Here is a 13,260-nt window from a genome sequence, read left to right as displayed (position 1 = left end):
ACAGTGCCCCACGGAACGGGCCTGTCGATGCCCCCTTCTGTCCAGGAGCGACCCCGGGCCGGGCTGTGTTGCCCTGAAGCCCAGCGTGCGCCTCACGCCCGGCACAGCCCCAGCTCCGTGGCCTCTGACAACCACTAATTATGAGCGGTTTAAAGCCTCCTGGGAGTTTTCTCTGTTTAATGGTATTTCTATGTAGAACATTTTTTTTTTTTAAGCAAAAGAATAACCAGGAGTGCCTTTCTCCCTAGAGGGAAGTTGCCTTCCTGCAGAGATGTAAGCGGGAGACGGGGTGTCGTGTCGTTCGGTTGATGGAGCACGGATGTGGGAGCCCGGCTCCTAGGTTCAAGTCCCAGCTCCTACCAGCTGTGTGACGGCCGGCACTGGCCCTCACTGAGCGTTCTCATCTACAGAATGGGGGTGGCGGGTGCATCCAGCTCAGCAGGTGTCTGGGGCACACGTGGGCCAATCCGTGTGCACTTAGAATAGCCTGTGCCCACGACAAGCACCGTTAAAGCATTCGCTCCTGTTTTAGAGTTTCTGGAAACCATGAATCCGGTGGGGGAGGGGGGGCGGGGAGGGGTTCAGAGAGAAGACAAGCCAGACATGAAGGTCACTGAGTCCCCCCCAAAGAGCAGCACACAGGTATGGATGGGGTCAGAAGGGTCTCCACATCCTGATGCACATGTGACGGGCCTCTGGGCTCCCTGTGCCCAGCCACCTGGCACGCAGAGCTCGCACCCAGCCTTGGGCACTGCAGTCCAAGGACCCCGCTGTGAATCCCGGCTCCACACTTCCTCGCCGTGTGAGCTCAGGTGGGCCTCACTGTCTCACCCGTGAGGTGGGTGTGATAGCTCTGTCACCCTCGAGTGCCCGTCCCGAGGAGCCAGGGAGCAAGTTTGTGCCCGGTGCGCGGCCTCATAAGTGCTTAACAAAGCCCCACAAAGCGACACTGTTAGAACTCACCTCAGGCCACCAGGCATTTCTGGGGATTCTTTTCTGTGCGCGTGTTGAGTCTTTCCTCAGAGCCCCCCAGGGTGCGAGCTGGGTCCTGAAGGCTGCCGCTTTATCCCTGGCTTGTTTGCAGGAAGGCGGGGCCGGAAAGGCTCGTGCCCAGGACTCCTGTAAACCGTGTGTCGTTGGTGGGGGCCGGTGCCGGCTCCTGGGGGTGAGAAGACCGTAACTGTCGTTTGGGGTGAAGTGCAGACACACAGCATATAAACAGACACACGGTCTATCGGGAGGACGATTAGGGACAAATGTCGAGAAAGCTCCTCGGGGTGGTGGAGGGCAGAGGAGCACTGGATGATGATGAGAACTAAATGGAAATGAGTCCCAGGGCCGTAGGACCACGGTTCCCGTCTGGGTCCTTTCCTCTGCCCGGGCTGGTCCGAGCACCGTCGGCGCCTCCTGGGGGCACCGCCAGGCGTCAGTAGGGGTCCAAGTGTAGCGCCCCCTCCTGCCAGGATCCGGGCCAGACTGCACACTCAAGCTTGCAGCTGGGGACAGGCGCCCCACTTGACAACATTTCCTTCTACCTGGGAGTGAACCCCCACACCCTGGCCACGTCTCTCTCGCGTGTACCAGGGCCGCAGCTCAACAGTCCTCTTCTGGGCACCAGCCGTCTGCCTGGCCTGGTGCCCGGCATGGCAGGTGCAGAGATAAGACGCAGCCCCTCCCAGGGTGCGGGCACCTGGGCGCCCCGACCGTCTGCAGCTCAGGCGGGGCCGCTCCAGTGGCCTCGGTTCTTGTGTGAGGGGTAAAGCACTGGGACCTCGGAGGTGCCCGCCCGGCTTAGCACAGTCAGCGAGAACTGGCTACCCCTGGGTTTGCTTTCTGGCAGAGTCCCCCAAACCAGAGAAGTAGGGGGACCCGGGGCAGGGACAGAGGTCACAGCCCCAGAGGCACCTGAGGTCAAACCCAAACCCCCAGTTGGTGACTTATGCAAATATGAGGCATCTCTGGGCTTTGTTTTCCTCCTGCAATATGGGTTGTTGTAATTGGAGTCTCGCAGGGCGTCTGTGAGCGTTAAACGGGACCCGTATGAACGCTATGGCTCCTGGTAAAGGCTGAGGCACCGCCATGTCCCACACGTTCCTTCCCCTGCCCCTGACCCGGCTGGCTCCCGGGGGGCCGGCTGTGCTGGTACCGTGTGTGGGGCACCCCTGCCGACTCCGCAGCGGCCTCCAGCAGCTCTTGCTTCCTTTCTGGGGACCTCTCTCTGCGGTCACCCTGCCAGCTCATTAGCCACTCCCTGCCTGTAATACAGATTCGCGGTGGGTGGTGGTCGTGGGGCCGTTTCCGTGGTCTGAGCAGTGAGTGCTCTCTCAGCACATTGCAGCTGTCATGCTCATTCATGCCAAATGTCCCTGTTCTGGCACAGTCGGCCCCTAGGTGGGGGGGGACCCTCCAGTGCCTGGCCTCACCTGAGGCCTCAGCCAAAGCCTCAGCTGCCGTCTGTCAGAGCTGGCGAGAGCCAGGCCTGGATCTGATCTCCCATCCACCACAGCTGTGTTAGCGTGCACAGTTAACTTCTCTGAGCCTCAGTTTCCCCTCTGTTGAGTGAGGCTGATCTTCACCGTGAAGAAGAAACAGGCGAAGTTCTCGGCCGTGAAGGAGTACGTGCACGACGTGCCGGCGAGGTCGCAGCTGCTGGTATCTGTTCCATTACCGTCATCATCACCGTCATTGGCAGGGACCTTTTTTTTTAGTTTATCTATTTTGAGAGAGAGTGTGTGTGAGCAGGGGAGGGGTAGAGAGAGCAGGAGAAAGAGAATCCCAAGAAGGCTCCACACTGTCAACACAGAGCCCGATGTGGGGCTCACGCTCACGCACAGTGAGGTCATGACCCGAGCTGAAGTCAGACGCTCAACCGACTGAGCCACCGGGCGCCCCTAACAGTGACTGTTCAGGAGAAAAAAGCTGTCATCTGGACAGAGGAGTAGAAGTAACTGATAAATCAGGAGGGTTGCCCCAAACTGCAAACGAATAGCGTACCATTTTTATGTTTTATATGAGTAAGTCTACAAATTTGCCCCCGGGTTCTGGACAAAGATGAGAACACCTCTGCGTTCCCCTCATAAGCCCCCCGGGCCAGACCGCTTGGGCGGCCACAGCAAAATTACACACACCGGGTGGTTTTGACAACAGAAACCTGTTTTCTCGCAGTTCTGGAGGCCAGAACTCTGAGATGATGGCGTGGGCGGGATGGGTTTCATCTGAGGCCTCTCTGCTGGGCCTGCAGTCACCTTCCTTCTTCCCGTGTCCTCACGCAGTCTTGCCTCCGTGTGCGTATCTGTCCCGGTCTCTTCTCGCGAGGACACTGGTCGCACTGGGTCAGGGCCCTCCCTCACTGCCTCGTTGCACCTTCACTGCATCTGTGTTGCCAAACACAGACACGTTCTAAGGTGCCAGGGTTGGGATTTCAACCTGATAACTCACAAGTCAGAAGGAACAATGATCTGGTAACCTGGGTGCAGAGGTGAGGTGGGATGAGGCCCCAGGGAGCCAGATGGCTGGCCCCTTCGGTTGCCTGAAGGAACTCTCTGGACGGGTTCTGTCTGTCAGGCTGGCAGACACCGGCCGCTCATCTTCCCAGCTCCCTGGAGGCGGGAGGTGGCTGGAGCACGGTTGGCAAGTCCCCGCCGGACCCCCGCCCCGTCCTTGGCCACAGTCCGAACCTGACTGTCTCCCCTTCTCTCTCTAGGTCGGACTACGATGACTGGAGACCGTCTCTGGCCAGCTTGCTTCAACCCATTCCATTCCCCAAAGAGTAAGTCCCACACCGGTCTCTGACCTCAGTGGTCCACCGGTCACCCCGAGAACACCGCGGGCGGTAGTGGGAGATGGAGAGGTTGGTCCTCAGCTGTGAGGCCCCGGGGAGGCCCCCCACCTCCGGAACATGGGGAGATTACCTCATGGCAGCGACACGAGGATTCGCTGAGCCAAGCAGGCAAACAAAGCCCTCCCCACCGAGCCTCCGTGCAGGGGAGTTAGCAGCTTCTGTTCTGCTTCAGGTGGGAATGGGAATACCTGTCTGTGCTCTCTCCGGTGGCCACAGCGAAAATCGGAAGATAACGCACGTGGAATTGCTCTCTGTGCCATGCCGCCATATGCTGAAAGCTCTCTTATTGCGCCCATTACGATTATTAGCTTGTGTTCCACAGTGAGTTGGGCCAGAAATGGACCCTCCCCGTCTCTCTCTTGCCAGCCCTTATGCCAATATTGAATTTATCACAGGAAAATAGGGAGAAAACGGTCTAGTGGATAATGGCCTGCGGAGAAGGCTTTGTCTGAATAACCAGGCCCTAAAATGCCTCCAGGTCTCTGTTTTGACAGATGTGGAGAAGCCAGGCCTCAGGAGGCAGCTCAGGGCTCTCTCAGGAGCCGATTAACGAGCCTGTGTTTATGAAATGCGGCTCTCCGAGGGGGACATTATACCTGGTAATTGCCCCATTTGCTGGCCTGGCCCGTCCCTGGGGCCCCCAGGACTCAAGACCGGAGAAATCCGACTCCTGAGAGCCACGGCTGTCTCCAAAGAGCAGTAGCGTCACTGGCTGTGCTCGCTGTCCCCGTAGCCCCGGGGACACATGTGACAGTGGGCCCATGATGCAATTCGCTTGGAAAACGGTCCCCAGATGCTCCTCTGATGCACGGCGATAATTAGCACAGCCGCACCTTAATGGTGGAACAATTAGTGCACACACCTGGGTCTCTGGTGCCCGCGTGCACGTGCTCATAGACACCTGCTCAGCACCCACAGGTGTGGGACCCGGGCCATGTGGGGCTCGGTATGCTCCCGTCGCCAGGATCCTGGCCTCGTCCAAGGAGGCCTTTGCTTCGCAGTTTCCAAGAGGGACAGAATGTCCCTGTCTCACTCTCAACCTCCTCCTTTTTCGGATCAGACATAAAGCCTCACCGTCCCCAGAGGAAGATCTTTGGATCACTGAGGGTTTCGAAAGCCCCCCGCTAACTGCAGTTTCCCTTTGTTTTTGTTACAGAGCCCTCGCACACGAGAAGTTCACCAAGTGAGTATTTGGCCACCTCCCTCATCACCTCCTTCCGGTGCGAATGTCCTCTGTCGCGGCCGTGCTCAGCGGCCAGCCCTCCTTCCAGCCCGTTCTTGGTCACGTGCATAGCCAGGCCTGCCCAAGGGATTTCCTGACCCCGCCAGCTCCCCCGCCCCGGCCCTCCCCTCAGCCCCCATCACCATCCACACAAGCCAGGACCCTGGCAATGACTCCGCCCCCACCCTGTCTCTTTCAGGGAGCTGAAGTACGTGATTCAGAGGTTTGCCGAAGACCCGCGACAAGAGGTGAGCCTCCCACTCTGCCTCTCGAAGGCACCTTGTCAGGGCTACGGCGTGATGCCTGTGGGCCACCCTGAGCCTCCTGTGGCTCTGTCGGGGCCTCTCTGTCTCCCACAGGCACTCAGAACACTGTACAAAGGCTCCTTGACCTGGAGCATGAACACAACCGCCACTCCCCCCCCAACTCCCCCCCCCCCCCCCACCGCTGTGATCGGGGGGTGGGGGTGCCTGGCCCATGATGTCAGCCTTTTACTGTAAACTCAGGCTAACCAGAGGTGGTTTGCCACCAGCTGGTGGTTTCTTCTTGGAGCACAGGCCTTGTTAGGGGCGGGCTGGCACAGGGGCTCCCAGCCAGCTCCAGGGTAGTGCTGGTCCCTCTTTAGCCCTGCCGTTCTGACATCCGCAGGCCAGCAAAGACATCTGAGCTGGGAAGACATCTGAGCCGGGCTCTGAGCCGGGGTTCATTTCCTGGGCATGGTGGCTGAGGGCCTCTGCAGGGCTGCTCTGCCCACCCCCTGCCCCCCGTATCTGGGCTTCAGGGAGAGGTCAGCTTTCCCCCTGAGGCTTCGTGAGCAAGGACTCGGGTGGCCTGGGTTCCTCCATCCACTGCATCAGGGACATCAGAGACACCTGGCCTTGGTCAGGCGCTCACCCTGTGTCGGGCACCTGCGTTTTCTCCTGGAGTCCTTGCCACAACCACGAGTGGGTCTGTCGTCAACCCCATTTAACACCAGAATTACCCTCCTTTTGGAGCTGAGTGACATCTCCTTGGCCATGCAGCTGGTACCTGGCCAGGGCAAGGGTTCGAACCCAGGGAGTCTGCCTCCAGAGCCTGTTCAGTAGGTGGGGCCAGGCGGGGCTGCAGACATGAGGGGGACTCCCACTGGCCCTGCCCCGAGGAGCTCACAGCCCCCTTCTCCAGCTGCATGGATCCTGGGGTGTGATGAGGGGACCTGGCTTCTAGGTGGGGACAGACCCCCAGCAGAGCGGAGGGTTAAGGATGGGCAGAGGACGAAGGGATTCCTTCTTCTTAACAGAGCCAGAATATATTCTCTTCCGGCCCCACGGTGAAACATAGTTCTAGAACACCTTGATTCTAAGCCCTGATTCCAAGCCCCTGCATTCCCCGGCTGCAATGGGAAAAGTGGAAATGCTAGCTAGGCAGGTCTGGGCTACGCTAAGCCATTCTTCGCTGCATGTGAAGACAGATTCCCAGAATTCCCCTGGAAAGTGAGCCTTTATTTCAAACACCAACTTTGAAGTTGAAGAATAAAAGTGGTCCCAGCTGCTTCCCAGAGTGGAGAAGGAGAGCCAAGTGCTGGGAGGAGACTTTCCGAGCCCCGCACCATACGCAAGGCCTGGGGGACTGGTGAGCGAGGGGCCAGGCCGGTCTTGCAGAGGGGTGGGGTGCAGAGGCCCGGCATCGCCCCCCCTCTCCTCGCCAGGCCCTGCTCCGGGCTCCTCTGAACCTCTTCCTTTGATTCTGTTTCTCGTCCCCTCTCTCCCCTCCCACCTTCTGCCTCCTAAAGAAGCCGGACTTCTAAATCGTTTGATACATTTGCGGAATAGAGTTGCATACTCTTGATTTGCTATTTTTTGAGGTAAACAAATTAACATTTGATATATTTCCGACTTAGAGGGAAAGAAGTCAAAGCCACCCCCCCCCCCCCGCCTCTGTTTTCTGTTCACTTGTGTGTGGGTTGTGATCAATTGAATATCTGTAAGTAAGTGGCTTTTGGCAGCAAATTGTCCTTCCTTCACTCCTGAAGGAAAACGATTGGCCACTTCTATCAGGTTTCTTCTGAGGACAGAGAGGAGGTAAGAAACAAAGGCCTTGGTTTCCCTCCCTCTCCCTCTCTCTCTCTTTCTCTTTCTGCAGCTATAGTAGGGTGGATGTGGATGGAATTTCTCCCAAACACACATACGTGTTTGCACACGCCCACCCACCCACCCACACGCGGAACTCTGGGAAAGCAGTTGAGACCCAGAGAGAGCGGTGCATGTGCATGAAACCGCCCTCCTCTGGACAGAGCACCTTCCAGGGAGAGGCAAAGACTCAGAAGGTGGCTCAGAGGACACGCAGCCAGGGCAGCAGGCAGACCCCCCGTGGTGGAGGGGGCAGATGTCCTGAGAGAGCAGGACAGAGGAGGGTCAGAGAGCTGAGGGCAGAAAGCAGGAGGCAGGACTTAGAGGTGCAGAGAGAGAAGAGAGGAAAAAGAGCTGCCCCCTGTGCTGTGCCCGGAAAAAGGCGTAGAAAAGGGGACTGAGTTGAAGCAGTAGCTTTGAGCCTGTCTCCCCCTGATCTGTCCACAGACTTGCTTCTATTCAGAGCAGCTAACCAAGCCAGGCCTGGCCCTTCGTCCCGCGGAGCTGATGGGGAACGGCTAGTGTTCCCCAGTTTACAGATGCCACGGTTTTTCCCAACAGGCCTTCTGTGGAATTCAGGAGGTCGGAGTCGCCGGAGTAGACGTTAAACGGATTTCTTAAGTGCGGGATTTGTGGGAGCTGGTCTCATCTGTGGGATGGGGCTGACTGCTGTGCCCCTTCTCTGCTGCAGGTACACTCATGCCTGCTGAGCGTGCGAGCCGGCAAAGACGGCTGGTTTCAGCTGTACAGCCCCGGAGGGGTGGCCTGTGATGATGACGGGGAGCTGTTCGCCAGCATGGTACGTGGGACGGGACCGTCAGTGGGCACTGCGGGCGGGGACCGGGTTTGCCCCGCCTGATGAGCGCCAGCACTGTCCCGGTCCAGCAGTGGCCAGCCTGGGAATTTCTGGATGGCATCGGAGCCAAAGAGAAAGATGGTGATGAAGACGGTGACCAGGAGTGTCGCTTTCTGCCTCTCACCCGAGCAGGCACCAAACCGAGGGCACGAAAGTCCTGTTCTCGCCCCATCTCACTCGGCTCCGTCGGGAGGTGACACGTAGTGTTACCCCACTTTCCAGGCAGGCAGCAGAAGCCCGCAGCGCTCACTGCCCGAGCTCACGCAGCTCACCGTAGTGGCAACGTTCAGATCAAGCTGCTGAGATCAGGTCGAGCTGCTGAGGGCTCAGAGTGCTCAGAGATTCTAGAAGGCACTGCAGACCCACCAGCTCACCTGACCTTTGCAATGAGAAGTCAAGGTCAGGATGACCATCTCAGATCTCCGGGAGACGAGAGGTCTGACGTCACCAGACCCACAACTGGGCACCCGCCGCGATTTCCAGTACTTTCTTCGTGCCGGACACTGTGTTGGGCACCTCACGTGCCCTGTTTCTTCTAGGTCTTCAACTTCATCCCATAAACATGCCTGTGCTGAGGCAGCTCTGGACAGGTGCCGTGGCTTACCTGAGGTCACACAGGCTTTCAGCCTCCAGGTCCCTCCCTTGATGGGGCCCACGCTGTCCAGAGCCTGCCCTTCCAGGGGCAGCGTGACCGTCTCCTGACGGGGGGCACAGACTGTCCTCCAGGTGGCCAGTGGCCTCAGCTGTCCCTCCTGCTTGCAACACCAGCTGGGTTCTGTGACCAAGCGTGTTCCCAGCGGCCAGAAAACAGGATTCATGGGGCCTCTGTGCTGCGCCCTCGCTTCGCCCCCTCGTCTGTAAAACGGAGTGGAGCACCGGCCTCTTGGATCACCAGGCGATCGCCTACAGTGACGGAGGCAGGGCGCCCAGCCAGGGCCTAGCGCACGGCCCGCCCAGAAGTGACAGCTGTGGTTGGTCTTCTCTCTGCTGGGCCACCCGTCCAACAGGGCCAGCTCGCGAAGCTCTCCGCAGTGACGACAGATCCGGCGCTGCCTCTGGAAGCTTTCTTGAAAGGGACTTATTTTTAGATCGTTTTCCTTACGCACTGGCTCTCCACTCCTCACCCACTGCCTGACAAGTCCCTCTTGAGTGCCCTGTGCATCCTGGAAGTGCACCCCACCTCCCCACTCACGAGGGCTCCCGTGATGTCACAGCTTCACCACGGCAACAGCCGGCGGTCCCCCACCCTGTGTGGCGGGGACTCGGTGTGCGGAAGAACCCGGGGGGCTGGCAGCTTCCCCACCTGGGAGATTGCGTCTGTGCCGGAGTTAACGATGGAGCGGAAAAGATACACGCGGAAAAGGAGGCAGGCAGCCCCTGAGAGAGCAACGCGGCGTTTCCATGGAGACACAGGGGGCAGGAGCGGTCCCCTTGATGAGGCTGCCGTTTCCAACTGTGGAAGGGCATTTGCCATTGCACAAAGGGGGAGAGCACACTAGGCATTTGGGGCCCCGGCCCTCGGGACCCACCTCCAGAGACACCGGAAAGAAACACCGTCGCCTTAGTGTCTGCCCCGCGTGTAGCCCAGGTGGAGCAGAATTTGCCAGTTCCTGGGTTTCTGGGGCAGGTGATCACTGAGCACCTGTGGAGCTCATAGGGCGCTTGGGAAGGGGAGGCAGGGCTCCCTACAGGTCTCTGTCCCACGTGTGGTGGCACCGTATCCCCTGAACACTTACTCCCCGTCCCACCCCTGCCCTGGCAACCACTCCACTTCCCGAATCTGACACCCCAGGCCCCTTCCGTGTGCGGAATCCCACAGGATCTGTCCCTTGTGATGGGCTTACTGAGCACCACATCCCTGTGTTTCATCCACGCCGGAGCACCTGTCGGTGGGAAGAGGGGGGTCTGATGGTCTTTTCAGATGTGGTGTCCAGAGAGGGTGTGGGGAATCCTTCCGGCATGCCACCGGCAGGCATCTCGGGCCACAGCCCCACTGTGGTCACTGCCCTCCACGTGGGCTGTCTCCCGTCATAGGTGCACATCCTCATGGGCTCCTGTTACAAGACCAAAAAATTCCTGCTCTCCCTGGCGGAAAACAAGCTGGGACCCTGCATGCTCCTGGCGCTGAGGGGGAACCAGACCATGGTGGAGGTAAGGAGCTGGCCCAGGTCCCTGGCAAGGCTGCTGTCTGGCCCGGTCCTTCGTCTTTGTTCACTGGGCACCTTACAGAGCCCAGAGCTGTTAGGGCAGCTGGGAGCACAGCGGTAGAGGAGGTAGGTGTGGCCCGGCCTCTCCCAAGTCGAGCGGGAGCGAGAGGCCCCCCGCCACCTGTCACAGTTGGTCCCTTTCACTTATGATCAGGGGAGGTTTCTGCCCATTTGTCTATTGCTGTGGAGCAGGCCACCCTGGTGGGGGGGCTCAAAACAATGGTACTCATTTATTTGGCTCACGGATCTGGGGGTGACTGGGCTCAGCTGACAGGTTCTCACCCTGGGTCTCTCATGAGGAGACCGGGCCAGCTGGGACTCCAGGCCTCTGTCTATGAAGCAGCCTGGGCAGAAGTATTCCTGCTCCCCGGGGAACACACGCCTGGCCCAGGTCCCCCCTGCCTCATCCTAAAGTCCCCAGAAGCCTGGGGCCCCCAGAGCCACTGTCCACAGACAGGATGGCAGAAGCCATGTTGCTCTTCCCGGTGCAGCCCCAGAGTCAGGCAGCAGCACTTTGCCACATCCTACCCACGAGAAGTGCTGGCCGGTAGTCACGGTGACGGGGATTAGAACACCTCTCGGTGGGTAGAGCATCAGAGAACTTGAGCCCCAGAGCGTCCCTGCCAGTGAGATTTGGGGGCCAAGGAGTCAACAAGAGGCCCCACAGCAGGGGTGAGGAAGAACAGAGGAGGTCAGGATGGCTGAGTCAAGGGGTTGGCGATTTTGGTGGATGGGCCCAAAGAGCCTAAGTGCCCAAAGGCCCTGCTGGGCATCTCGGAGGTTCACTGAGATGCTTGCGCAGGGAACTTGCAGGACGGGGGTGAGCAGGGAGCCAGGAGGCAGGTGAGCTGTGCTGTGAGGGCCTGGGCCGGGCAGGCTTTGCTTGGCAAGTGAGAAGTCGCCGGAAAGGGCTGCCCGCATGCTAATCCTGGGCGAGAGGACCGCAGAACAGAGATCGCGTCGGCTCCCCAAGGCTCTGGGAGGCAGTGTGTTGCAGATGTCCTCCGGGGCTCCAGTTTCATTCTGAGCCTGTCTTGCACACCAACCATGTGCCAGGCACAGGGGGATAACTAGGGATGGAAAGAGGTGCCCTGTCGTTTGGGCTCTCTCCCAACCCTTGAGGTCCTAGCATGCATCATTTCTTCCCGCATTTGCCGAGAGCCTGCTCCGTGCTCAGCTGGCTGTGCACGAATGTTCCCGTTGTACAGACGGGAAGCTGCGATACGTGATTTGCCCGGGTCACCCAGCCAGAAGGACAGCGAAGGGGGAGCGTGGTTGCTCGTTTGCAGGATGAGATCTCGGGGCACGTGGAGCACGCGGAGCTTACCCGAGACCCCTCCCTGTGGCGCGCGGGGCTGTTGGCACGGGCTGAGGTCCAGCCCTCCGTGCCTTCAAGGACCAGCCCTGCTGTAACGCACCTCCGCTGCTCTCGGGCAGATCTTGTGCCTCATGCTGGAGTACAACATCATCGACAACAACGACACCCAGCTGCAGATCATCTCAACCCTGGAGAGCACGGGCGTGGGCAAGCGCATGTACGAGCAGCTGTGCGACCGGCAGCGAGAGCTGAAGGAGCTGGTGAGTCCCCGGCCGGGCCGCCAGAGCACAGCTGGGGTGCAGGGGGACGGAGCCCGGGTCCCCCGCCCGCACCTGCGCGGGCCTCTGTCTCCGCGAGTCCTCCTCCAGACCCGGAGAGGTCGGGGCTACCACCTGCCACTTTCCAGGTGATCACAGATGTGTCGGGTCGGTGCCCCAAAGTCCCGGAGCTCCTACGGGGCCTGGCCAGGAGTCGCATCCTGCCTCACCCCAGAGCCCTGCGCGGCAGCCACTGCCTCCCTCCCCATATCCCACAGGCCCTTCTTTAAGTGCACCAGGGCTGGGCTTCAGAGGGGTGGTGAGCCCACACCTCCCCGGTCTCCTGGAGCAGCTCTCACCCGGCGGCCGATAGGAGACGGTGTATAAATACTCCAGCTCCCTCTCCGCACAGGTGGGACACCTCTGAGACATGACTTCTCCACCGTTTCCCAGAGGACCCCCAGCGGTAGCGGTACCCTAACGCTCCCTTCCTGGGGGGCCTTCGCCGCCTCACTCGCCCACTCCCTTGCTGGCATTTCTGGGGATTCCCTCTCTGATAAACCGGCTGTGTTCGCACCTTGTCTCGGGGTCTGCCCCCGAGACCGAGACCGCCATGTGGCCTTCTGCCGCCGAGAAATAAAATGGCGCTGTGCGTGATGTCAACGGGGAGGGGGGTGTGCAGGCTGGCGGCCCAGGGGAAAGAACGGGTCGTCATCAGTCCGGTTTCTGTTGCAGCAAAGGAAAGGCGGGCCCACCAGGCTAACACTGCCCTCCAAGTCCACGGTGAGTTGGTTTTATTCTCCTGTGGGGCTGGGTAGAGGGAAGAAGGCAGTTAGATTAGACCTCCCTGATGAGGAACTTTAGCCGGTGGAGCTGACCAAGGACCCTGTGGCACTTGACAGGCCAGCTTTTCCAGGAGGGAACCAGGTTCCGGGAAACCACACACGGTAGATTGTCGCTGGTATTAATGTTAATATGTTACCAGTTAATAATAGTACTAATAGCTAATATACATTGAGCATTCACCCACCGGGTACTGGGCTGTTCCTTTTATCACCACAACAATACTGTGAGGTTGGCGCCTCTCTCCAGCCCCACTGACAAGGTCTTCGGGGATCTTAGTTCCTCCTATCCTGTGCCGTCATCCTTGACATGAGGTTTCCACCTCGTGGTCCAAAAAGGCTGCTCAAGCCCTGGCCATCAGGTCTCCATTCACGCCAGCAGAAGGAGGAAGAGCAGAGAAGAACATGCCCCTTCCCTTTAAGGGCTTTCCGAAAGTTCTCCTGGACACATCTCCCTGTATACCATTGTCCAGACTCGGCACACGGCCACATCTAACTGGGAGATTAGCCTTAATTCGGTGTGGCCGTGTGGCAGCTAGAATCCAAGGATTCGATCACTAAGATGAAAGGGAGAGCGGACATTCCCCGCAGCCGCCTGGTAGTCTAGTG

General features: G+C 59.2%; 1 protein-coding gene across 1 annotated transcript in view; it reads left to right on the top strand.

Moving 5' to 3' along the window:
* Window positions 1-13,260, top strand: part of CMIP (c-Maf inducing protein) — a 235,308-nt gene that overhangs the window by 214,492 nt on the left and 7,556 nt on the right. Inside the window, exons 11-17 of the mRNA XM_047834680.1 lie at window positions 3,704-3,769; window positions 4,998-5,024; window positions 5,263-5,311; window positions 7,863-7,970; window positions 10,062-10,178; window positions 11,672-11,812; window positions 12,545-12,592. Coding sequence (XP_047690636.1) covers window positions 3,704-3,769; window positions 4,998-5,024; window positions 5,263-5,311; window positions 7,863-7,970; window positions 10,062-10,178; window positions 11,672-11,812; window positions 12,545-12,592 — 556 coding nt within the window. The remainder of the gene's footprint in view (window positions 1-3,703; window positions 3,770-4,997; window positions 5,025-5,262; window positions 5,312-7,862; window positions 7,971-10,061; window positions 10,179-11,671; window positions 11,813-12,544; window positions 12,593-13,260) is intronic.

This window comes from Prionailurus viverrinus, chromosome E2 (genome assembly GCF_022837055.1).
Source record: "Prionailurus viverrinus isolate Anna chromosome E2, UM_Priviv_1.0, whole genome shotgun sequence".
Taxonomy (NCBI): domain Eukaryota; kingdom Metazoa; phylum Chordata; class Mammalia; order Carnivora; family Felidae; genus Prionailurus; species Prionailurus viverrinus.
The sequence above is the reverse complement of the archived record's forward strand: the minus strand, read 5'-3'. Positions and strand labels throughout refer to the sequence as shown.